The sequence below is a fragment of the Biomphalaria glabrata genome, chromosome 8, assembly GCF_947242115.1.
Source record: "Biomphalaria glabrata chromosome 8, xgBioGlab47.1, whole genome shotgun sequence".
NCBI classification, from domain to species: Eukaryota; Metazoa; Mollusca; class Gastropoda; family Planorbidae; genus Biomphalaria; species Biomphalaria glabrata.
In genome coordinates, this window is record NC_074718.1 from 33,620,787 (window position 1) to 33,648,453 (window position 27,667).

The following is a 27,667-nucleotide window of genomic DNA, read 5'->3' on the forward strand; positions in this document are numbered from 1 at the left end:
CGTTTTTTTCGATTTTCTCAAAATACTATTTTTATTCATATTTTTTACTACTCCTTCACTAATTCTGCATAGAATTCAATCAAACTTGTCCTGCTTATTACTTACACCACGTACAACTTCTTGCTTACATTTTCTAAGTCTGAATTAATATTTTGTCTTTATTGCAATAAAATACTTGAAAAATGAAAAAAAAATGTTTTTCCATAGCAAGGTTATAAAAAAAAATATAAAAAAAAGGTTTTACTATATTTAGAAACTAAATGCCAGAAAATGTTCTGGTATGAATGATTTACACATTGTATACTTTTGTTTGGCAATAGCTTAAATAGTTTTAGAGCCTTAGCGATTTAAAAACGATAAACAAAAATCCAAGATGGCGGCCGTCGCCATGACAACCATTATAAGAAAACAATTTTAACCACATTTTTTAAAATGGTTATTCTTAGGGATTATACATATAAAGTTTAGAGTAATTTGATCAATAAATAAAAAAAAAAAAAGATGTCAAGTGTCCCACATATCCTTATATTATTACAGATGTAGGGCTACATTATGCTTAAATTGTGTGTACATTGTGATATATTGTAATATTTTCTAAGTTGAAAGTTTGTTAATAAAATCTAAGCTTTTTTTTTTCACGTCCTATGATCAACATCTGTCCCGCTTTCGCTCTCCAAATATCTGGTCACCTTACATAGAGCTATGCCCATAGACATATATGGCTGGCTATGCCATTAATTATAAAAGACAAGTTTCACAAATTTGATCTATGCTACTGTTCCGTATTATTTTTTTGATGTTCCTTCAGATTTGAAGATAGTATTACGTTCTAGCTCAAACGTCCTCACTAGATCTATGCCAGTGAATGATGGCGGACTGAATTTTGAACGTGTCTCATAGTGACGAAATGCATTGCACTCCACCTGGTATCAATTTTAGACACAACCCTTATAACTTCGTTTTATAAAAAGCCATGCAATAGTGAACAAAATAGTTACGCCCATTTAAAGAATCCTGGAAAATCTTAGGCTTTAAGAGGGGAAAAAAATTGACAGAGAGACTCAAATGTTGGATTTTATAAGGAGCCAATAAGCTAGCTATTTCAATAATTATTAAAAATCGATTGGATACTAAAAAAAAATCTCTCACATTTTTAAGGAGACTTATGAATCGATACTCCGATACAAACAGTCTATAATGAGTATGACAATACCAATCTATAACCAGACGCAAGGGTCAATACGAAGGACAATTTCAAACGTTATTGACGCTAAAAATATGAGTTTAAACGTGCCTTTGGGAATCCATAACTTGAGTGATTTATTAAGAATTCGGATAAATAGCTCCTTTTGTTGACCAAAGTCTGAACATGTTGGAAACTCCTCGAAGTAAACACGGGGCACTAGGAGTGAATACCTAATTTATCTAGCTTGAAAGAAAAAAAAAGGACAGTAAAAGGATGGAAGAAATTAGAGAAGAGTATGAAAGATTGGGCTGGAGGGGGCTAAAAGGTTCTCTTGTGATTGGTGACAGTGGAGCCGATGGACGCGACGGGAAATGACGAAAAATGGACAATCTTTTTTTTTTTTTTTTTTTTTGTTAAGGGCGAAGAGTGGGTATAAGGGGTGGAGGGGGGTGTTGAAAGGGAAGGGGATGGATCGAGAGAAAATAATACGATGAAAAAAAAGAAGAAAATAAAAAGAAATATTGACTTGTGAGTGGGGGAGGGGAGGAATAGGGAAGTGAAAGATCGAATTGGGGAGAGAGAACAGAGAGAGAGAGAGAGAGAGAGAGAGAGAGAAAAGAATGAGAAAGAAAGGAAAAGAGAAAGACTCCAAGAATATTGAATGATAAAGTAAGAGAGAGAGAGAATAAAATAGAAAGAGAGAGAGGGAGAGAGATATTAATATATATAGACAAAAAAAGGAGTGATAATAAAACAGAACTAGAGAGCGAGGATAGAGAGACAATATAGTAGAGAGAGAAGAGAGAGAGATATGAAGGGAGAACGTGAGAAGGGGGAAAACAAAAAAGAAAGAGAGAATAAGAATGTTAAAAACTAGCGAGAGAGAGAGAGAGAGAGAGAGAGAGAGGGTATTGGACAAGATGACATAGATAGCACGTGCGTAGTTCCAGAAGCTAGGCTGGACATTTTAAAAAATATATTTAGTGTCAAGACGAATGTGAGTTCAACAAAGGGAGGGAGGTACGGACCAGAAGAAAAAAAAAAGTTCTGGTGACAGTGCGGACTGGCTTAGGTCAAGAAGTCTCAGAACTTTAGTACGATTCACTTCTTCCATACTGGAATCTTACATTTCTTCGCCACTAATCTTTGAAGAATTTTTTTTTTTTTTATTTTCCTGAATATAAGCAGTAAGTAGTGGCAATCCATGGATTCATTTGTGTTATATCTTTTTGTTTGACTTTAATGTGCCAATATTCTTTGATAAAATACAATGGAAATACGATGAAGAGGGACCCGTACAGTGGACTTTCTTATTGTAGAGAATACTTTTATTTACTGCTTCGACTTCAATGTTATAGATAGAGAGATATAGAAAAACAAACAGTTGAATGTAATCGAAATGTTACTAGACTCTTATGGTTGAGATGATAGTTTAAACTTGACGCAATCATTTATTTTTGGTGCATAATAGAAACTAGATCTCTATTCTAGCCACAGACTTTTCTTATAAATAATAGTTAGTGATATCTTATAGTTTTAGTATACAAATTGTATATTTTTTTAGGCTGATTGGTAATGATCTTGCCTTCCAAACCGAATGGTTTTGCGGGTTCAAATCCTGGTGAATACTTGTAATTTTTTATTTCGGTCTTGATTGCACCTCTCCCAATGGATACCTGGCATGAGTTGGGGAAAAGTAAAGGCTTTTGGTCGTTGTGCTGGCCACATGAAAATCTCGTTAACAGTTGACCATAAAACAGATTACCTTTACATCATCTGAAAGGTCTGAAAGGGGAACTTTACTTTAATATTTGTATTTTCGATTATGCATTTCAATATTATGCAACATGGGCTTTGGCTTTCTTAGATTGTAGTAGTTAAATAACATAACAACGAATGTAAAGAACCGATTTGCTGAAAACAAGTAAGCAAAAAATAATGATTTATATTACATTTTAGCTAGATCTATATCAAAGACATTTCTTTTTCAAAACAAACAAAAACATAAATCTTAAAAGCGATTTAATGTGGATAAGACCAATATCAATTCGTTAGAGTAACACCATAATTAAAATCACTTACTTTTTCAAATCAAATAAGAACATAAAACTGACAAAATCATGCAAGTATTTCATCTTTCCTAGTACCAATGAGCGGGTCGCCTGAATCAACCAGGAAATTCAATGAGTTTAAGTCTCTAATAATGAGCATGATAGCGGCGCATGCTACGCCGCCGTTCGACAAGTAATTTATAATCTTTTATATTTAATTGTTTATATTTTATATTTATATAATTTATAATCTAGCAAAATACCTAGGTGTTATAATAAATGAAAAACTGTCATGGAATCCACATATTGATGAAACTATAAAAAAAAAAATCAAACAAAGCATTGCGATTTATTAAAAGAAATTTCTATAAATCAAATAAGTACATAAAACTAAAATGTTATTTTACCTTGGTTAGGCCAATAATAGAACATGCATCCTCCGTTTGGAACCCCTCAACTCAAGATAACATTAAGAAACTGGAACAGACACAAAATAGAGCAGTGAGATTCATAACAAAAGAATATTCATTCACACTTAACCAGAGTAACACCTTTAGTAAAATCACTAAATTTAGAAAGCCTTCAGGACAGAAGACTCAAACATAAAGTAGCAATTATACATAAAACACTGAACCATAATCTTCAAATACAAAAACAAAATTTAATAAAATACTCTGAAAGACACAAAGATAAAGGCACATTTCTCGTCCCATATGCTAGGACAAATTTGTACAAATACTCCTTCTTCCCTAGTGCTATTAGAGCATGGAATGGGCTGCCTGAGCTAGCCAGGAAAACCAGTAACTTGGCAGAATTTAAGTCATTGGTTAATATGCATGACTAAATGCATGACGCGTAGGACGTAATCATCTTCTTTTTTGAAGTAACGTCTGTATTATAAAAGATAAGATAAGAAGAACAGATTTATGTAAACCAAATAATAACTGCAATATTATGAAGTAAACGAATATTTCATAAATAATTTAAAATAATAAAATTGGAACCACGCTAACCGACTATTTCATTTAGCATTGCAGGATCAAACAAAAACTTAAATTGCTTATATATATATAGGCCTATATATATATATATATATATATATATATATATATATATATATATATATATATAGAGAGAGAGAGAGAGAGAGAGAGAGAGAGAGAGAGAGAGAGAAGAGAGAGAGAGAGAGATATGGATATATCGAGAAATGATGGCTGTACCCAGAGTTTCCTCTTCCCTCATTTCTGGGCCTTAGACTAGGACATAATAGATGTTGCCCTCTCTTGACCTTGCTGGTGTGATTCTTCCTTTTCAGTTAGAAGGGCTGTAGTTTTTTTGTGTGGGTGCCCAGTGGGAGGAACGTCCGGACCCGGTGAAGGTTGGGGGAAGTCGGTCAATTTATACTCGAAGGGAAAAATATTATCACTGTAATAATGAATTCATGTTAAAATAATAACTAAGTAAAATAACATTATAACTCGTGTTTTTAAATTTAAAAAAAAAATAATAAAAGATTTTAATCTTCCAAGTAGGGCCTTTTAAAATGTTTACCTTTTTTGCAATAGGTGACTTCAGCATTATCGACTCAAAACTTTAAGAAGACATTTTAAAACGTTTCTGCTAACGCAATTCAACTCGTCTTTTCTTATTGTTGACGACTTTTACGAGAGAATGTTAAAAAGATCTCCTACTCGACGTCTACTTAAAATGTAGATGATCTTACTACAATCACACCCAATACAGACTTACACGGTACTATTGGCTAGTCATTCCTCCTATACTTAATTTAAATGTACGTACTGGCCAGTCCAAGCCCTTTTTAATTAAAATCTTTTCGACATGCGCTCTCCTAAGTGAGATGTGCGTTGTAGACGCCAGGAGAATGAATACAGAAGCTCAGAACTGGAAAACGCTTGGCGTCCCTTTTCCGATAATACAAAATGGAGTAGCTTTACTGAACATTCATTACACAAATCTGAATTGAAAGAAAAAAAACGGAAAATTGTGTTCTAATTATTTGTCTTAAGTTCCTTTTCCTTTACAACACTCCCAGAGCTTACAACCGAAGCTTACAACCGAAGCTTACAACCGAAGCTTACAACCGAAACTTACAGCTCTTCCCCAGAAATCAGGGAAGGTGAAGGAATTTATTAAGTATCAAAAAGTGGGCAGTTGGTTCAACATTTTGAGAAACACTGTTGTAGTTAATGGCTCTAATGTCTAAGAGCTCCACATCTGATTTCCCCTCAAAGTTGTCTTCTGATGTCTTTGCATCTCAAGGAAGCAGAGGAATACAATTCGAGTAGCACTCTCATAGCAAACTTGCCTTACCAGGCTGACGAGCTCTGTCTCTCCCCGAAACGCCAGTTATCCGAATTTAACCGTTCAATTGTCAGAAGAAACAGTTAACCGAGGTTTGTTTCTAATTCACACCATCAGATCAGGCACTGGAATTGGTGTGAGCTGCTATTTGAGAGGTATGCCATTTAGGAATGGTTTATAGATAACGTGACCTTTGAAACCAATAAGCTAAAAACAATTCAAATATATACAACAGGAGATGACATCTTATACTTCCCAAAAACATTTGCTTTCCACAGCGTTATAGAAAATGTAAAATTCTGACATTTGGCATATTAAAATGAACATGACGCTCATCATGCAGCGATTCTTTTACTAACAAAGTCGACTGTTGAAATGAAGTAGATTTACAGATCTAATAATAATAAGGCTTGTCTTCGAGTCCGAAGATTAATGAGGAATGCAGTATTTCCCATGGCTACGCAGCCCCAGCTGTGACCTAAATATTTTGCTACATCCAGTGCAAGCATAACCATTGTCCTCCGGTGGTCGATTCAGATTTTCTTTTCGTCGTCTGTGTCTGTACTCGGAAGGTGATTTTCTTTTGGTCTCAAATGTGTATCCTGTGGCCTTTGTAAGTGACCTCCAGCTGTCTCGTTCTGAGGCCACATGCAACCAGGTGCTCTCTCTTTTATGTCAGCTAAGGCAAGTTGGCGTCTAAGCTGGTCTTTTAAGCGTTTCCGTGGGGCATCTCTGTTACGTCGACCACCTTTTAGCTCACTAAAAAAAAAAAAAAGACTTTTATTTGGAATACGTTCGTCCACCATACGGGATACGTGCCCTGCCCAGCGTAGCTGTCTGACCATAAGATTTAGAGATCTATTGCTCGAGTTAGTCAACTGTTGACATCAAGTAGATTTACAGATCTATAGTTCGAGTTACCACTGTGACTAAGTCAACTGTTGACATCAAGTAGATTTACAGATGTATAGTTCGAGTTACCACTGTGACTAAGTCAACTGTTGACATCAAGTAGATTTACAGATCTATAGTTCGAGTTACCACTGTGACTAAGTCAACTGTTGACATCAAGTAGATTTACAGATCTAGAGTTCGAGTTACCACTGTGACTAAGTCAACTGTTGACATGAATCTATACTGTGGGATATGTCTCAACTTCACGACGAAGGTCGGGGAGGTAAAAGAGATTCACGTTAGAAACTAACAATGTCGACACAAAACGCGAATTATTGTCTCTCTTGTATGATATGTCCTCTCTTGGGACAAAATATGAGAGAATGAATAAATTGTGTTCAATAATTAATGACAATTGTCCGCAAAAGCTAACTAGGAAAAATGAAACTAGAAAAAAAAAATACAGAAGAAATCCAATACTAATCGATACATTTATTTCTTTTTAGCTGTCTAGATGTATAGTTCCTAAAGTCCTTACACCAACCCAATTGAAGGCCTACAATTAACACACACTGACACTTAAGGAACCACGAAAGGTTGAAATGTGTTACAGAATCTGCCTTTTTCAATATTAAACATAATGGCAGAATTTAGGTCATTGGTTAATATGCATGACTAAATGCATGACGCGTAGGACGTAATCATCTTCTTTGTTGAAATAACGTCTTTATTATATAAGATAAGATAAATAATCATTAAAAAAGCAAATACTAAATGACTTTCCAAGTCTTAACGAAACATTGTCGACACTGATTTATTTGTTCATTGCTCTTTCTTAAACCCATCGTTGTAAGGTTTGCCTGAAAATAAACAGAGAATGTAGACTATCGTTTACTGGGCTGTCAATTATCTTTTACCTATTTCACCCTTGCCAAGGCTCTATATCATTCAATAGTGAGCCATACATTGATCAAACTGAATATTTAATACAAGAGAACAGCACAACAGCCAGGACGACTTAAAATTCCCATTATAGATCTAATTTAATTATTCCCATTATAGATCTAAGGTCTCCCCATGAATTTGGCCAATTAATTTCTATTAAAGTCAAGGTCCAAGCATAAGTGCCTGTAGTGTAGGTAGTTATGGGCAAAAGTTAACTAAAAAGTTAGAAACTCTTAAGACTTATTATTGAGATCTATTAAATCTAAATCAACAGCTAGGCCTATATGGATCTAAATTTAAAGCATTAGGGTAACCAACTCTAGAAAAAAAATCTTAATCCACAGTACACCCTCTCTGACCATAAAGTAAATAGACTGTGTCCAACTGATTTTAACAACCTGGTCAGCTAGACATACACATGACCACACGTAGGCCTAGTGTACTGTACGTATGTAGTCGATAATACTGTAAGACTACCCTGCATTAAGCGTTATACAATAGTCAGACAAGGAAATAACACACTGGCGTTGCTAGTCAAGCATGTTCATAGTTCTTTACACTAAAATAGTTATACACCCTCCCTGTCCAGAAAGTAAATAGACAGTGTGTCCGACTGATTTTAACAACCTGGCCAGATAGACGTACACGTGTAGGTCCATATAGTGTACTGAGTGTGCAATCCATAATGACAAGATCACCCAGTTTTTTTCCCTTGCACATTTAGCAGTTATGCAATAGTGTTAGTTGTATTTTCAGTGGTCAGACAAGAAAATAGCACATGGTTAGTCAAGCATGTATTTTACACTATAAAATAGTTATACAGGTCAAATGTTTTAAAAACTCCAACGATTTCGTTTCTATTTCTTTGGATACTAGATCTAAATTTGAAATTCTAAATGTATGTTATTTAATGAGATTTTAAACTTTACCAGTATAAGTAAGATTTTTCGTTATACAATAAGTTAATATAATTACTTTTTTTAAAAGAGTAGGCCTACCATTATTTTCTAAAGGTTTTAATTCAAGGCAAAAATACAAGCACACATATTTATTTAGACATTTTATTTTATTGTGCATTAATGTTTATGTAAGAAACATTTTCTAATACTGATTTTATTATAGATAAATATTACTAGAATGTTAAAAGAATAAGATCGAACCGTAGGCATACAGTCGGATAATTATATCTATATAGGTCTAGTTCAACCCCGCCTCCCTCCCCCCCCCCCCAAAAAAAAAAAAGTTATAGTTTAATCAACTTTGTTTAGTTTAGTTTAACTATCTTTTGAAATTCATGATAAACTAGTAGTTTAACTACTTTATTTTAGTTGAAAACTAGTTTTAGTTTAACTTTTAAAAGTTAGTTTAGTTCCCATCACTAAGTGTAGGAATATTATTTATGTTTCTCTTTTTAAAGAACTTGCATTTTTTATGGACGTATATTCTAAATGGTATTAAAAAAAAACACGATTACATAAACAGTGTTGATTGTTGTTTAGTACTAGTGTGTGGTGCAGCTGTGACGGATAGAAGGATACACTGGACAAATAGAAACATTTTTTTTCAAATGCATTAAGAGATTCGCCATTTGTCCATCCCTTTGTCCATAGGTCAACCCATCAATGAGATGATCATTCAATCACATCCGTTAGGTCAGGCTCCCTTATAACAAGCATTGAACACTGATGAATATTAACAATGTAATAATAATAACCACAACAACGTCTGCCGGCCAAACAACACAATCACGTCAGCAGCAACACTCTCACCCCCCTCCCACACACACACACACGTCTATTCTGAATCGACGGAAGTAGGATTGTGGTTGTTAAAAGGTTGTACTTCATAGAGTCTGATAGTTATAGTGAAAATATAAAAACTTGATTTTTTAAAAAATATCTGCAATGCGTACCAAATAAATGGATAGATATGTGAACCCTATAAGGGTCGCGTTGAGTTTGATGTAAAAAAAAACACAATTTCTCTTTGTAATCTTGGTCTTTTCAATAATATATTAGTGAAACTGAAACTTTATGATCTGGTCTATAGTTTAACTATTTAGCTTCATTTAGTGTGGCCATGTTTTATGATGTATATTAATTAGATATGTTTTCTATTAAGCAACATGAATACAGATAACTTCTACAATGTCACGTGGGCAGGCAATTGTCTGGAGATTTCGCGCGATCATTGATTAGGCCATGTGAGAACAAATCCCTGGTCGAGTCCAGTTTACGTATACAATGGAACTGTTGTCTACTTTCATCGCTGCACTCAGGTGGGAGACATCTGGCTTGAAAGCTTTTTTTAGTTGGACACTCCGCCTAAGAGTGAATTGAAAGAAAATGAACAGTGATCCTTCCGCGATTACAGTGAAGTGATGACTATTGGCACCATGAGCATTCAGCGCAATGTTTTCTCTGGTCTAAGATGTAATAGTAAGATGAAACATTTTCATCCGCGTCATAAAATAGTTCGTAAATTCAATGAAAAAGAAGTGACCGAGGCAGGTCTCTTTTGGGAGGGAAGGTCTGTCACTTCAAGATGGACGTCCGTCTCGGGAGTCTCGTCTTCTGACTATAGCCTGCAGCTTCATGTGCGAACAGATCTGGAGACTTATAGTCCAGACATCCACATGGCAAGATACGACATTGAGCAGAAGTTAGGATTTAACGTTACAGAGGGCAAGCTGGTTGGCTTCTTCAGAGACTCCAACGATTTCCTCAACGCGTCTTACTCTCAAGACCTGCTCAACGATTCACGGCTCTCCAACGAGACAGAGACTTACAATCTCTCGAGGATCAGCTCGGAGATCCAAATCGTCTTCTACTCTCTCATCTTCATCCTGGCCCTGGTTGGCAACCTGCTCATCATTATCACCCTCATCCAGAACAAGCGCATGAGGACTGTCACCAATGTCTTCCTCCTTAACCTGGCCATCAGCGACCTTCTGCTCGCCCTCGTCTGCATGCCTTTTACACTTGTGCCTGTCTTGCTGATGGATTTCATTTTTGGCGCTTTTATGTGTGTCTTCATCAGATACTTGCAAGGTAAGTCAGACAAACAAAGCACAATGCATATAGCAACTAATAATATCTTGTACGTAAATTTGTTTTCTAACCACCTCACACGTTTGCTATGAAACAAATATATTCATTAACTCCCTAACCATATTCATTTTCTATCACGAGGTTGAGATTGTTTTATATATATGGGTCGTGCTGAGCTGTTTGGGAAAGTATCACCTCTTTCTGAGAGACGAAAGTGTCATGTCATGTATCTCCTTGAAACCTCAACTCTTGCGTTCTCTTTGAAACATACATCTTTTTTTCATACTAGATTATAACATTATCTCTCAATGTATATCTGTTTCAGAATAGATTACATTATAGTTTTGTGTAAATCTGTTTCAGAATAACCTACAATAATATATCTTTATACAGATCTGTTTCTGGAAAGATTAAAACATTATATCTTTACAGAAATTTGTTTCAGAATAGCTTACAACAGTTTATCTTAGCGTTATACACCTTTTTGTTTGTTAATGGAAACACAAGGTAGCAGACAAGGTTTTACAGTTATCAGTTATGGTGTACTGTTCTTGGGCATTATCTAACCCAGTGGTTCCCAAACGTTTTTGTCTCGTAGACCCATTCTCATGTTTTCTGTTTTTCGGTAGACCGCTTACTTAACTTATATTGCCTTTTTGCTAATTCGTCAACTCCATTTTTAAAAAAACTAATTTGTAACTGTAGTGAGTTGAAGAGTGAAAAAGTAATTTAAAGCTACATTTTAAGTTACAGAGATATTATCTTTTGTTATTGATAAAATTCAAATTTAAATCAATTAAAATAACAATTAATATGTATTATTGGAATCACCAAGCACATAGGTTCATGCTCCGTCCCTACGGATATTATGTTTCATATAGGAATTAGTTTTTCTATGAAGTAGTCCTTCAAACATTAAATATTAATTAATCAATTTAATCAATTTGCCTTAAGTGTCATTGTAAAAGTTCTCGTAAAGAGCAGTTTCTTGTGCATTTCTTGATCTTTCACGTCTGACTCTAATATTGGATCTGCAGGACTCTTTTCACTGACAAGAGAAGGGGCGAAGGCGAATAGCTGGCGTCTAAACCCGTAAGCTTCGGGCAGGAGAGATCCATTAGCCATGGCCTGCAACCCACCTAGCAATAGTAAAACTGAATTTGAACCTCTGCTGCCTTGCAACTATACCCAAATTTGGGAAAGGTTTCGTGGGTCAATCCTGAGGAAAAAATAAGGAGCTGGCGACTCTGTCACTGCCTTGTTTTAGTTATAGGCGTGATGACGCGAATGTCTCTGTGTGTTGTAGATACCTCTTCTGGTACTACTATAATGTTCTTCTTAACTAAATACTTTCTTACACGCACTAGATTTGCAAGTGCGTAAGAACACTAATATACAAAACTCTCCAACGACAACATTTAGAATTATTAATAAACACTCTGGTAGCAGACATGGATTTTATTACATATAGAAACAAATCACAAAAGATATTGGCAACTTCAGCCATCACAAATCATATGTCCAGAGAAATATATTCTGAATACAAATCAATTATAATAACTAAGTACATGTACATTACTCCACTGTGAAAGATATCCATAGCACTCCTCTCTCTACGGGAGTCTAGAATCAACTGACTGAAATCCCCCCGTGGTCAGTTTCAATCCCAATATTTCCTCGTGCATTAGCACGAAGTAGTGACATGATTACTAAGTCACGACTAGTTTACCTTGTGTCACAACGGTTCTAAAACTAGTGTGTGACAGACTCTTTGGCAGTTCGCAGCACACAGCGCTCCACTCTGTCAGAGCCTGTGACACCTCTGATCCCAAACTGTATATGCCGTTTGCAAAGACTTACATAAGAAGGTTTTAATGTTATAACTCATACTATTGATGTGACATTCGTTTAATAATATCAGATGTAGGTTTTCATAAAACAGTTTTTTAAAACTACTTTAACAGCTGGTAAAAACAATGTCTTATCAATAGTGTTTTCCGTATTTGGTTAGAAAGTAGTAAAGTACAGAGATCACATAAGACGTTCACACACCACAATCTTCTCTACATGATGTTGAAGAGAGAATTTGTGCGTTTATTCTGAACTTTATCTTTGAGTGTTCGAAAGTTCTTCAAACCTGTATCTATTTTATCAGAGTGGCCTCGTCTCCAATAATCCTCCAGCGTAATTAGTTTTATATCGTCATAAAGAAGCACTTTGGCAACCACTTGTTAGACAGGGAAGGAAGGAATCACCCCAATCCACATTTCTTTTTTTATTTAAATTAGTTACATGAAAACAAAGTTAAGCTATTTAAATAAGTGCTGAAAAACAATACAACAATTTTTTGTTTGAAGAGCAGGATGAATATTCTAAGAAATCATATATTAGTGATAAATTAGTGTTGGAAATAATTATATTAATGGGATGTGAAAATTAAAATCACGAACTGCTTAAATAAAATCCATTATCGTAGACCCCCTTGGACATCTCATAGACCCCCAATTTAATCTTTCACTTTCGTAGACCCCTTGGAAGTCTTAGTAGACCCCTGGGGGGTCTATATAGACCACTTTGGGAATCATTGATCTAACCCTTGTTGTGCAATACCATTTGGTCGAGAAGAATCTGAAAATTTCGTTCGGCTCACAGTGCATCATTATAAGCACGTAATTAGGTGAGACTCCTTCACACAGAAAACTAAACCTTACAAATGACGTCTTATATTGCTAGCCCACGCTCATAAGGCTCTCGTGTTTAGAGTATTTCTGCAGATCCGTTTCCTGCTCACAACATTCCCGCTTAAAAATAATGAGAAAAAAATGATCGTCTGTAATTTTATGATCTGATAGCCTGACATGCTGACACCCGGATGGCGGCTATTATTAGATATCGAGTTATGTGCCCATTGGAACAAGAAGGATTTATGAGTTGTCACTCCTACACCTTTAATGAGTTGTCAACCTAGTCGATCTCCCGGCCATGATGTTACCAAAAGCAGGAATTGGAAGCTAATAATTGATCCGTGAATTTAGGATTTTTATATTTTATTTTATTCAAAACAGGTATACATTATAAATGTATCGACAGTTATAATTGAACGCATAACCAATGATGCAATGTCGCTATACAATACATGTGTAGGCGTTACAGGCGTATGCATAAACAAAAATATACATTCTGCCATTATTGTGTATTAAAAATGTTATTCAGTTGCGTACCAGGTGGGACTGAGCTCAAGGTGGCTCCCAAATGCTTATCAAAACACTACAGACAATATAAAATTTTATGTCGCTACAGATTGTTTGTTCGCTAACTTCATTTACATCATATATGTAAGTTTTGTATTGCTTGCTTGCGACAGTTTTTATGCAAATGTGGATTATTCTGTTGGGGGACAAAACGTCAAATATTTAGCCATTTCTCTGAATACCGAAGGAAGTTCGTGAGTCAGACCTGTGACGTGGCAACGAGCTATTGGTCTAAAGTGCCCACAGGCTGCGACGTCGCAGGTCAGTGTTGAGGCCTGCTATGACGATGATATCGATACGAGTTGATAACTCCTTGTTGTACTAGTTCGGTCGAGTCAAAAGAGAAACAAGAACGCGTGGATTTAGTTCGTTACGACATTAAGTTTAAAATGACAATTTATTTCAAAAATAATATTTCTCTTCTGTGACATGTACAGTAAAAACGTAGTAAAGATATAAATAAATGTAATGATGAATCAAGTTTTGGTGTTTTAGAGTCAGTTCTGAGTGTAAATGTTTCAAAGTGCGATATCTTTCCCACGTTCACCCTGGCCTATACAATTCTGAGTTCCTTTCCTTTCTGCTCAAAGCATTATCAATATAAAGCCATGTGTCCATGCACTGCCCTTTTCATTGTTCACGACGGCTTGAACAAAATGAAATTGTCTTTGAGCCACCTGCTTGTCTCGCGAGATTGTAACGCAAAGCCCCGTTTCCCCTCCAATCAACTTCAGCCCTGTGTCACCACTCTATATTTTGTTGATTATTTTTATATCTCCCCCCCCCCTTTTCCAGCCTAACCTCTCTTGGCCCCTAATTATCTTTTCCTTTTCGGTGAAAATTATTCTCCATCTGCTGCATAGCGCTCACTCTGCATCCACATCCTCCATCCTGATACCACTACCCACTCTTCCCCTTACACATTAGTTATTCCTTCCCCCCCCCCCAATGCATTTTTGTTATCATTATGTGGACGTTGACAAATTAACATGATATAGGTGCTGCACGTGCGAACGCATTAGTCAACTGTTGCATTCAATTGACCCCCGAAGTCTTAGTGCTTCGATCAACCCTAGACAAGTATTTAATAACTTAGATCAGCGTTTCCCAAACTGTTTCCTTATTAAGGAGCTATGCACATTCTGAGTATATGGCGGAACACTTTGCTTATTTTGAGAGAGATTACTTCACCAGGTGACCTACTAGTTGCTTATTTTGAGAGAGATTACTTCACCTGGTGACCTACTAGTTGCTTATTTTGAGAGAGATTACTTCACCTGGTGACCTACTAGTTGCTTATTTTGAGAGAGATTACTTCACCTGGTGACCTACTAGTTGCTTATTTTGAGAGAGATTACTTCACCTGGTGACCTACTAGTTGCTTATTTTGAGAGAGATTACTTCACCTGGTGACCTACTAGTTGCTTATTTTGAGAGAGATTACTTCACCTGGTGACCTACTAGTTGATTATTCCTGTAGCTCATGGAACACCTATTTAGGCTTTGTGAACACTAGGGTTACGCGGAAAACACAGTTTGAGAAACACTGGCTTAGATGCCTATTACTTCAAGAAAAAAAAAGGTTGGACGGAAGGGGAGCATCTATAGCAGAGAATTAAACAGTTGATAGAAAGCAACAACTTATTATTGTCTCCCCATTTCTACCATACTGATATCCCCTTAATGATCTAACAGCTTGTACTAACAGGTACATTGATAATTATCACCGTCAGTCGTCTTTTCCAAACGGAGCCTTCTTTGACAAATGCAGTAGGCCCTATCTGTTGACAAATGCAGTAGGCCCTATCTGTTGACAAATGCAGTAGGCCCTATCTGTTGACAAATGCAGTTTTTTCCCCCCACAAAATACAATCTTCACTGCCAAGCGCTGTCTTGTTTGCCAAATGCAGTCGTTTATCATAAACACAGTTGTCTTTTCCTAATACAAACCTATGTCCCGTACACACTCTTCTTTGCCAAATGCAATCTTATTTGTATGAATACATCTGTCAGAAATATACTGTATAGAGCTCAGAGTTTTGTGTCTAATATTCACACAGATCTACACAATTTCGAGCCCTTGGCTACAGTACACAGCTTTGAGCCTCCTCGTTTAGTTTACAAAGCTTATATTAACTTTGTCTGTCTGTCTGTCTGGTAGAATTTTTAAAATAACACGTTATTTTTCCCACATCCATTCTCGGATCAAGTTGAAACTTTGCACAATTATTCATTGGCAAAGACAATGCATGAATCAATAAAAAAAAATTAACTAATTAGTCAATTAATTACTTGTAATTCTTTTGTTGTTTTTTTATACCGACAAATAAATTAGTCGCCATCAACTTGCATTTACTAGCTTGTTCATTTGCTTTTACTTCGATAATCTCCTGACAGTATCAGTTATTAGCAATACTTCTGTGTTTGGTAACATTTCAGTGGAGTTTAGAGTTACAAGCAAAATTAGATACTATAATAGGAGTTGAGAAGTATTGTATGTGATTTATTGATGGCTGGAATTGCCAGTATATTGTGTATTTCATTTTATGAGTAAATAAATATTCTGTCTGCTGATCATGGCCTTGATAGAGGAGGATGGCTGCCTGGTCTTTCTGTTTGCGCGCTAGACTGTCGTTCGGATTTATCGATGGTCGAGGGTTCAAATCTTGCCCGCTCCGATCCACCGTCGTCCTGCTGGAGGTTTGGACTAGGAAGTAAACTATCTTCAACTCTGAAGGAACATCCGAAACATGTAAAACAAACTAGCATATACGCGTTATTGAGTAACTATAGTTTGTTATAAACTTAAGAAATTCTTTTATAAATAAATTTCACTATATAGCCCTCATTGTCTTTTAATTTCAAGACTTTGTTTGTTTAAACACTGATAGCATAGTTTATTTCATTGCATAGCTTTTATTCAAAAAGATGCACTACTTTTTATCTCGGAAGCACACAAGAAAGGTATTTAGAAAATATAGAAAAAAGTTTTTCTTAAAGTGAACAGTTCCAATGATTGTAACATGTAAGTCTTAAATCTTCTTCCATGGCTTTCTTTATTGCCCCCAGTTGAATTTGTTCACATGTACATCGGCCCAAGCTATCACCGCTGGCCGAATATAAATCTCATTCTGCCCTAAACGGCTCTCAAACTGCTTGATGAAGGGCCCTTAAAGGAGTTATCTTTTTTTTTTTTTTTTTTGAATCTCATCAACGAATGCATTTTTTGTTTGCTTCGTTGGAGTTAACCTTTTTTTTTTTCTCGTTGCTCATCTATTGCCTTTTCATTTTGTCTACTTTTTATATTTGTTTGTAGTTTCTATTTCGTCTTTTTATGAAGGATTGTTCATCTTTCTAGCTTCATCTTTCTAGCTTCACTTTTTTATTGTCTTCTGGTTTGAAATCATTTTGTTTGTTTCCTCAAGATTCATTGCCAGACTCCTTAAAAGCGGCGACCTATGAAGGAGACTAATTCAGTTTATACCATGACTTCAGTCAAGTACTATTTTTTCTCTTGTTCAAGATACCAAGCAAAATAATTAATTACTAATAGTTAACTAACTAGTTGGATAATTTCAATTTATTGATTCTATCAAAATAAATAAATTAATACCATATTCATGGTAAACCAGTAACACAGACTAAAAACGCAAAATACTTAGGTGTTAAAATAAATGAAAAACTGTCATGGAATCCACATATTGATGAAGCTATCAAAAAATCAAACAAAGCATTAGGGTTTATTATGAGAAATTTCTATAAATCAAATAAAACTAAAATGTTATTTAACCTTGGTTATGCCAATAATAGAATATGCATCCTCTTTTTGGGACCCCTCAACTCAAGAAAACATTAAGAAACTGGAACAGACACAAAATAGAGCAGTTAGATTCATAACAAACGAATATTCACATTTGACTAGAGCAACACCTTTAGTAAAATCACTAAATTTAGAAAGCCTTCAGGACAGAAGACTCAAAAGTAAAGTAGCAATAATACATAAAACACTGAACCATAATCTTCAAATACAAAAACAAAATTTAATAAATAACTCAGAAAGACACAAAGATAAAGGCACACTCATCGTCCCATATGCTAGGACAAATTTGAACAAATGCTCCTTCTTCCCTAGTGCTATTAGAGCATGGAATGGGTTGCCTGAGCTAGCCAGGAAAACCACTAACTTGGCAGAATTTAAGTCACTGGTTAATATGCATGACTGAATGCATGACGCATAGGACGTAATCATCTTCTTTTTTGAAGTAACGTCTGTATTATTTAAGATAAGATTGTCAGGTAAAAGAAATAATTGTGCAAAATTTCAGCTTGATCCGAAATTTGGTGTCGGAGAAATAACGTGTACAAACTTTTTTACCAGACAGGAAGACAGACAGAAAGAGTGAGTCGATAAGAAATAACAATAATCTCTATTGTGATATCATTTGAAATGGTGGTGACAACTAACTAGATCTTAGTCAGAGGGGAGGCTACTCTCGTAGACCTACCAAATCATAACGTTCTCAGCAGACGATGTTTAAAGAGAGAGTACACCGAATTCTCTTCCTTGCAATGACATCATCATCTGTCAGAGACTGACTTTTAAGTAATGATGGATAACACAAATAATTATTTATCGATTGAGCCTTTTTTGTGTGTGTGTGTTTTCCTTTTTGCGAACGAAATGTTTAATAGTAAAGAAAAAAACAACAACAAAACCAAAAAGCAAACAAACAGCAAAACAACCGAAGAAAGGCGTAGTGAGCAAACAAAACACCCTGTAGATTGCACTTTATTGGCGCCCCTGTCACATCATTGTTTGTGATATGAACTAGTGGAAATCATGGAGTACAACTTTTTGTTGTGTTTATAATGTTTCACGTGAAAGTGAAATCTAATCGAGAATTATGGGCAGGAAATCTCGTTCTGAGAGTCGACCATATGTTCAGAAATCAGTCGACGCCATGGATACAGAAGAAGACAGACGTACAATAATTTTGTGTAAAAAGCATTACTAGCTAGTTACTTGAAATAATGTTTTTCAATTGGATATTATTATTGAACTCTGAGAAGTATTATATGTGATTTATTGATGGCTGGAATTGCCAGTATATTGTGTATTTCATTTTATGAGTAAATAAATATTCTGTCTGCTGATCATGGCCTTGATAGATATATTTTAATATTTGTCGTGCTGTACTAAATAGAGTAGACCTACGCGACAACAAGTAGTGCAACAGTTCAAGTAAAGGAAGGCATCTCTAATTACTGCACAGGAGACACTCTTACACACATAATTAAATGTCACTCAATAAGTAGTCACAGCCCCCACCCTTCGTAATATAGGCTTATATAAACAATGTATTTATTATAATAATACATTGTTAATTATAATAGAATATATTACCTAACATTTCCTCAATATACCTGCACTACAAATAATCTCTATTTAACTTTGTTTTTACCAGATACTATTCTGTTTTCCCTGCTTAAAAGGGAGGACACTGATGCTCAATTGTGTTTCAGATCCACGTTGACGGCTGCGTTTAAATCAATTTAATAAAATACAATCTAGTTACGGTGGCAGACTTTATTGGAACAGAGACAGATGTGTATAAAGTAGACAAAATGTTCCTTTACAATTTACATTGACGTTACAAATGGATGACTTTAAGATGGTAGGACTACAAATGTTGGGAATCGTTACTTCGTGTTTCGTTTGGTCCAATACTTCTAGGCTTAAATCATTTTTTTTAATGTCATTGAAACTTTAAAAACAGATAATATCTATCAACACAATTTCAAAATGAATTTATTCATCTTCTGGGCCCGACAGTTGAAAGTCAAAATCAAAAGTATAAATATTTTGAACTATGAACTTTTATTTGATTCTACTATCATTATTTCTCATTGAGAACAAATGTTGAAAGTCTTTAAGAACGTATTTATTGTTTGACCAACAGATCGTTTTAATCAAATGTATTGAAATACTCGCTATTAAGGCAGACTAATTATCTTACCCTCCAATCAAAGAATGTCCATTGTATTTCATTATTTAAATTAAATCACTATAATGCCAGACCAGATACCTGGCGTGCATAAAAAGATTATGGTAAAAAGCATTATTTGTGATTAGCATAGAACGAATGTTCCTATTTAGTAGGAGCTACTGGAGCTAAATATCAACTCGCAAAATTATTTTGTTTATGCTTGAAAACATGTCACTTCCAATTATAAAAACGCAGGCCTAAAAAAATCTTTCTCAAACCCTTAATAGTGACTCTCCATGGATCTCTCAAAATTTACCCTGGCGCCACCCCCATATCCAGCCAGTGAGTCTGTAAGATCCGGTGCCAAGCGTTTGCCTGCATTTGAAACTTCCGTAATTCATTTTTCTTTGGTTTATACCGGTACTATTTCTCTTGGTAAGAAAGCGTTAGTCAAAGTTAAATTAAGAAAGCATTAGGCGTGTTGATACTTAATTGTAATATACATTCGAGGCACCATAACCATAAGAGGTGGAGTGGCGCCCACCGGTTTGAGAAATGACGGCTTAAAATTTGAACAACTCAAAAACAAAATAGAATTTTCACTTTTCTAAACTGAAGCAAAAATAGATTGTAGATGATATTAATATAATGCAAGTTAAACATTGTAATAAACACAGCGCTTAATCAAGAATCTAAATAAATAATTAGATGTATGTGGAAATGCTTGCTTTTTTTTCCGGAGCTTGATTTTTCTTTAAATGAAAATTTCAAGAAAATAATACTTGTTTTGAAAATATCGTTTGGTACCCCTCTGCGTGTGGCGCCCTTATGAGAGTGACGACCGTGGCAGGATGCCCATTGCGCCCCCCCCCCCCCCCACATACGCTTATGAAACCAAGTAACCTTTACTTAAAATGAAAAAAATATCTTAAAACTTTTACATTTATGAGACTCTACCTAATGATCTATCCCCAAATGTTGAGTAACATGCTATCGATATAGCGACAAAAACGGTAGTTTGAGATAGTGCGCCTTATATCACATATATTTTAGACATACTTGGTTTTATTTTAAACAAATATGAAACTCCTTTTTTAAAAAAAATATCAATGTTAAAACCAAAGATTGTAATCTTGTTTACTTCAAATGCATGATGGCATGATATGTAGCCTATACATTCTCAACAGGCACCGAGCATTACAGATATGCATCTTTTATTTTTGGCGAACATATGTTTTTTTTAATTATTATTTTTTTTTAATAAATAAAATCTAGCTCCACCCCTTCACCGTTCATCACACACTCACTTAATTGTTTGAATACACAGGCAAAGGAGATAACTCCGTACACAATCATTGCGTGTTAATTGCATTGAAAAATTATTTTTTTTAGGAAGAAAACATCTAAAAAAAAACTTTTGTGTGAGTAGAAGAGGGATTGTGTGATTGTGTTTGCATACGTGTGTTTGTCACAATCAAAGATCAGCAATGTTGAGTTTACCATTGCAATCAATCTAAACACAAGGGGGATAATTCTGGTTTAATAACGTCCCCTGATAGAAAGTGATGGATTCGCAGAGTGTCGTTTAGAAGAGAGTCGCTGTCATCGTCTACGTGTTTAGGAGACAAGGTTCTGAGACTTTTCTCTTCTGTTTAACTTCTTAGACCACCATACAAGGTCATGAGATAGACGGCAGAGCAAGTTCGTGAAATAAACGGCCTTGCAAGGTCATGAAATAAACGGCTGTACAAGCTCATTAAATAAAGGGCGGTACGAGGTAATGATAAACGACTACCATACAAGGTCATGGGATATACGACAAAGAAACGTTCGTGAAATAAATGGCCATACGAGGTAATGAGATAAACGGCCGATTAAGGTTATAAAATATATGTAAGTACGGGGGAGGTCATGAAATGTACACCATAAAAGGTCATGAGAATAGATGCTGTCATTCTTCTTGGTTTATGTTCCAATGAATAGCTTTAGTAAATCGTTCAAAGTAAAAAATGATTTTTAAAATTTTTTAGCCATAACAAAAGACAACAACGAAATCGTTTGACAAAAAAAAAATAATTAAAAAAATGCGTGTAAGTAGCAGCTGATTGGTTCTGGAAGTAGTGATAGATTTGGATGAGCATCAATCAAGAATCCTGTTTGGAGGCACATGATAAGGAAACATCTGTTTGAAAAAGTATCTGCTTTTCCCTTATATTTCTAGAAGTAGTAAGGTCTTAAACTTGTGACATGGACTTTTCGGAACTCCTGACGCAATCCAAAAAGAAAACAAAAACAAAAAAAAACGAACAAACTGGCTTCTCCTCTTGAGCATATTAGATCTATAAGTAAAATCGATTAGATCCAAAAATAGATGTATTGGAAGAGGTCAACATTTTTTTTCATTGAAATTATTCGATCTTTGCTAGTGACTGAAACCACCTCATTGGTATGGCTCTACGGGCACAAGGTAATGTGATAACACATGAAGGAACTAAGACACATTGGATCAAGTTTAGCCTGAGGGCTTCGTCTGCTCAAAGTTGCAATCTAACCAAAACAGATTCCTTTGAATGAACTGAACTGGATGCTCGGAATTTTTTTCATTAACTTAGCGTAAGCTGAAATTTCTTTAAAGCAATGCCGCGTAGACATTTGGATTGAGCTCATCTTGTATCAATGCGCCGTGTGGACTACTTGACTCTTTTTCAATCACAATTCTTTCTGCAATTGTCTCCCTTTTCATCTCTTATTTCTGAACGTCTCGCTTATCTTTTCCTAACTTTTTTTTTTTTTTTTTACAACGCTAATATCAACTCACTCTGTCCGTTTGTCTGGTAAAAAGTGTGTACACGTTATTTCTCCCACACCCAATCAAGCTGACATTTGCGCAATTATTTCTTTTACCTGACGAAACAAGAATTAATAATAAAAACAACAACAAAACAATTAGTTAATCAACTGCTGCTTATTAACTATTTTGTTTGATATCGAAGAAGAAAAAAAAATTGTACTTGACTGATGTGGTGGTATAAGTTGAGATAGCCCCCTTTATAGTTTGTATATAGCCGCTTTAAGGTTTGAAGAGGCTTCAGCCTCGAGTACGCATTCAGGTCTTTTATCTTTTTTTTTGTTGTTATAAATGCATTTAAAAGCAATCACGGTAACATTCACCGGTATAGCCTTTGCATTCTTCCTCCCTCCTCTCCTTTCTCCAGACATAAGTGATAAGATCAAAGGGTAGTGAGAAAGCGAAAGGCATGAAAATGCGCTAAACAAAAACAGTTGGTAAAAATATTTCTATTCGCACAGATTTATTATTCTTAGTCTAGATCTACTACAAATTTAATTACATGACTGGTCCAAACTAATAGATACATCTACGATTAATATAAGCTTTTTCTGTTAAAGTGTTTTTTGTTCGTGTTTTACTCTGAAGCCTATGTCAAGTTACTCCTGTATATCTGTGAGGTGTAAATGTTGTACACGTTAGTTCTTCCACTGTCCAGTCTCGGAACATGAAGAAACTTTGCAACAATTATGTAGTGTCGATGAAAACATTTGCATAAAAAATTAACCAATTAGTTAATCAATTAGTTCTTATAAATGTTTTTAAATCTAACATTCATTAATTTTAAAGTGAAAATCGCTCAATAAGCTGTATAAAGGAGGTATTGTCTTTTCAAAAATGTATTTTAAATGCTTTTTTTTGTTGTTTAAAATAATTTTTACATTGAACCTGTTTCTTTCTTCTTTCTTTTTAAATATTTTTTTCTTTTTATATGGCTCACGGTCATTTCATTCCCATTAACTTCATGCCAGGTCATTTCATTTCCAGTAACTTCATACCAGGCCATTTCATTCCCAGTAACTTCATGCCAGGTCATTTCATTTCCAGTAACTTCATGCTAGGTCATTTCATTCCCAGTAACTTCATGCCAGGTCATTTCATTCCCATTAACTTTATGCCAGGTCATTTCATTCCCAGTAACTTCATGCCAGGCCATTTCATTCCCAGTAACTTCATGCCAGGTCATTTCATTTCCAGTAACTTCATGCTAGGTCATTTCTTTCCCAGTAACTTCATGCCAGGTCATTTCATTCCCATTAACTTTATGCCAGGTCATTTCATTCCCAGTAACTTCATGCCAGGCCATTTCATTCCCATTAACTTCATGCCAGGTCATTTCATTTCCAGTAACTTCATGCTAGGTCATTTCATTCCCAGTAACTTCATGCCAGGTCATTTCATTCCCATTAACTTTATGCTAGGTCATTTCTTTCCCATTAACTCCATGCCAGGTCATTTCATTCCCATTAACTTTATGCCAGGTCATTTCATTCCCATTAACTCCATGCCAGGTCATTTCATTCCCGATAACTTTATGCCAGGTCATTTCATTCCCATTAACTTCATGCCAGGTCATTTCATTCCCAGTAACTTCATGCCAGGTCATTTCATTCCCATTAAATTTATGCTAGGTCATTTCTTTCCCATTAACTCCATGCCAGGTCATTTCATTCCCATTAACTTTATGCCAGGTCATTTCATTCCCATTAACTCCATGCCAGGTCATTTCATTCCCGATAACTTTATGCCAGGTCATTTCATTCCCAGTAACTTTATGCCAGGTCATTTCATTCCCATTAACTTCATGCCAGGTCATTTCATTCCCAGTAACTCCATACCAGGTCATTTCATTCCCAGTAACTTCATGCCAGGTCATTTCATTCCCGATAACTTTATGCCAGGTCATTTCATTCCCAGTAACTTCATGCCAGGTCATTTCATTCCCGATAACTTCATGCCAGGTCATTTCATTCCCATTAACTTTATGCCAGGTCATTTCATTCCCATTAACTTTATGCCAGGTCATTTCATTCCCGATAACTTCATGCCAGGTCATTTCATTCCCGATAACTTCATGCCAGGTCATTTCATTCCCAATAACTTCATGCCAGGTAATTTCATTTCCAGTAACTTTATGCCAGGTCATTTCATTCCCAGTAACTTCATGCCAGGCCATTTCATTCCCATTAACTTCATGCCAGGTCATTTCATTCCCAGTAACTTCATGCCAGGTCATTTCATTCCCTATAACTTCATTTGAGGTCATTTCATCTTTTGTCATTTCATTCCTGTCATTTCATCTCCTGGTTTCATCATATCCTGATGACCTGGTCAATGTCACCCAGATCTTTTTATCTAACAAATAATATTTGTAGAAATTATGAAATCAGCATATACTTATTTTTTTTTAAATGACGAACAGCGTGACACATACATACATTTAATAAGAATACAATTTAATGCCATAAAAAATGGACAAATTTAATATCTTTTTTTTTTTGTCAATGTTAAAATAATTATAAAGCTAAAATCGTCTATTGATCGTAAGTACAGAAATCGATCCATTGATTCGCATTGCTTTACAAAAGTTTATAATTATCTTGGCCGGTGTTGCACAATTCTTCCTTGGATGTTCTTCAGTGCCGGCGCTAGCCTGTAAAACTGATGCCTTGTGCAACTGACTATCCTTACGTAGACCATCTAGAGATGTCCACATAGTTGGATGGTGGCATGAAAATAGAGATTGGAGGGCGTGATGCCAACTCCCCACAGCGTTGTTTATTTGCACAACATCGCCGATTCTGTCCTGGTATTTATTCCATGTATTTAGAAAGACTAAAGCTGAAGCAGAGTTATCCCCCCTCTGTCTGCAACCACGTACATATATATGCTCGAAGTAGAAGAGCCGGCATCAGATCGTGTTGTGGCATGGACTCGGCGAGTAATTGAAAGGAATCGATAAGGAGATTTCCGCGTACATAGGTCAAAGATGTAGAACATCTAACCATTCTACGTAACTTTCAATTACATCTACATCTAGAAACTATATTAATTAATTACATTTTCTTTTCTTTTATAATATTATATAATTATATTTTCTTTAGATTTCCGAAATGTAAACGTTAATGTCGGACGGACCGTAGGACAGACACAAAGCACAACAAAATCATGATAATGGAAAGCTACACCTCGTCTTCCATACGTGCATATATCTATGAGCTTGCTGTGTTTAGAGATTGACGAGCTTGCTTTTGTGCAATCTATTTACCTAACCACAACTCACTTTTGTTTTGTAATAGCGAAAATATTATTGTTAAACTTTCTCAAAATCTTCCTCTTATGATTTCAACTTTTCATTTAGGTTTTGTTTTTGTACATTTTTTCTTGTCTATCGACATTAATAAAATATAAAAGATCTCTTTGAATCAGTTAAATAATTTTATATAAAATAATGACAAGACAATGAAGGATACAGAACGCAAATAATCAATTTGAGAATCAATTAGTATTACAGTAGGAGGGTAGTTGAAACTCTGTTCCCTTAGCCTTTATTTTTGAAAAGTAACTTGCTGTAGTTTTTAGATTGGCTTTTTTTATGTTCTTGATGCTCTAATTCTCACATGTTGATGTTTTCAATAGCGACGTATACACTTCCTGATTGAAGAAACAAAATCTTATATAATCAGTTAGTTAACCCTCTAACATAGAGCCCCTCCTTCGGGATCGAAGATGATCACATTTCTCATATCCTAAGAACTCGAAGATGACTGTAAAGTCCAATATTCGCTTTAAAAAGCCAGCCGTATACCTGGCATGGGAGGGTTAGGTCAGTTGCAGATAGACCTGCTTCTTCTCTCAGCTTTTTGTTGGTTCGGCGCTCTTTCAGACTTGCCCCTCTTCTTGCTACAAATCTCGAGACTCCGAGACTCACAACTTCACGCCACGAGGAGCGATCGAGAGCTAGTGTTTCCCAGCTGTAGATGTCAATACCACACTCCTTTTAAACAAAGCACCAACAAATAACCCTTTGAAATAACGTCTGTAATATATAAGATAAGAAGATAAGAAAAAGATATGGCATTATTTTCATCAACTACTATATAAAACAAAATACAATATATTGTATAAAATCATTTTAAAAAATCTATCTTGTCTTCACACATATAAACTTTATTGATTTGAAAAATATGAATTATATAATTGAAATTGTTCAAATTCCCCATACAAATGTAATTTGAAATTATATATCCTTATATAACCAACTATTTAAAATGCAGATATATATTATTTTCTAATAAACTCATAGCGGATGTATAAATACATATATTTGATTAAGTAACATAGGATTGAAACAAGTACAAAAGGGTCAATAAAATAAGGTTCTTGTTGTAACTTTAATATATGTCTTCCTCTACCATGCACAACTAATCTATTAGGAAGATGATGTTAAGGTCATCTGTTTCTTTAGCCAACGGTTAACGAGCAGGGTGTCTTGTGGCCAGCACAATGACTAACTGCCTTTACTCCTTGCGCCCTAAAAAATCCCGAAATTCAAAATCCCAGTCTTCACCGAGATTCGAACCCAGGTCCCCAGGTTCCGAAGCCAACCTTAACCTTAGCTTAATCACTCGGCCACCGCGCCCATGCACAACTAAATGGCATTGAGGAAAAAAAACGCTTTCTTCTTTGATTTTACCATTCTCAATGTTTTAGATGTCACTATCAATGGCGGATCCATGGGGGTGGGAGCGGCAGGGGCGGTTCTGGGGCGAATTTGAGTAGAGAAATCACACAATGTGTAAACCAGGCATTTCAAACTCATTAAGGTGTATGGGCCACATACAAAACTTCGTATAAACCAAGCCAGCCGCCATTTCGCAATTATATTTCACATTATTTTGATCTTTCTTGAGGTGGCCAAGCAGGCAAATTCATGCTAGACAATACACATTTTCTAAGATACAAAATTCCATCACCATATTTGACTATTCTGTTTTAGCTGTCGTATTCGTCTAAATGTACCTAACACTAGCATCAGATGACAAAAGTAGAGTACAAAATCTCACAAATGGGACGCAATGTGGACTTTAAAAAACTATTATGAATAGTGCAAATTACTATTTCTTAAAGGAT

At 35.4% G+C, this 27,667-nt stretch overlaps 1 protein-coding gene across 1 annotated transcript in view; it reads left to right on the forward strand.

Moving 5' to 3' along the window:
* The first annotated feature begins 1,899 nt into the window (after positions 1-1,899).
* Positions 1,900-27,667, forward strand: part of LOC106069323 (cholecystokinin receptor-like) — a 155,707-nt gene continuing 129,939 nt past the window's right edge. The window contains exons 1-2 of the mRNA XM_056039123.1: positions 1,900-2,373; positions 9,520-10,448. Coding sequence (XP_055895098.1) covers positions 9,779-10,448 — 670 coding nt within the window. The 5' untranslated portion in view covers positions 1,900-2,373; positions 9,520-9,778. The remainder of the gene's footprint in view (positions 2,374-9,519; positions 10,449-27,667) is intronic.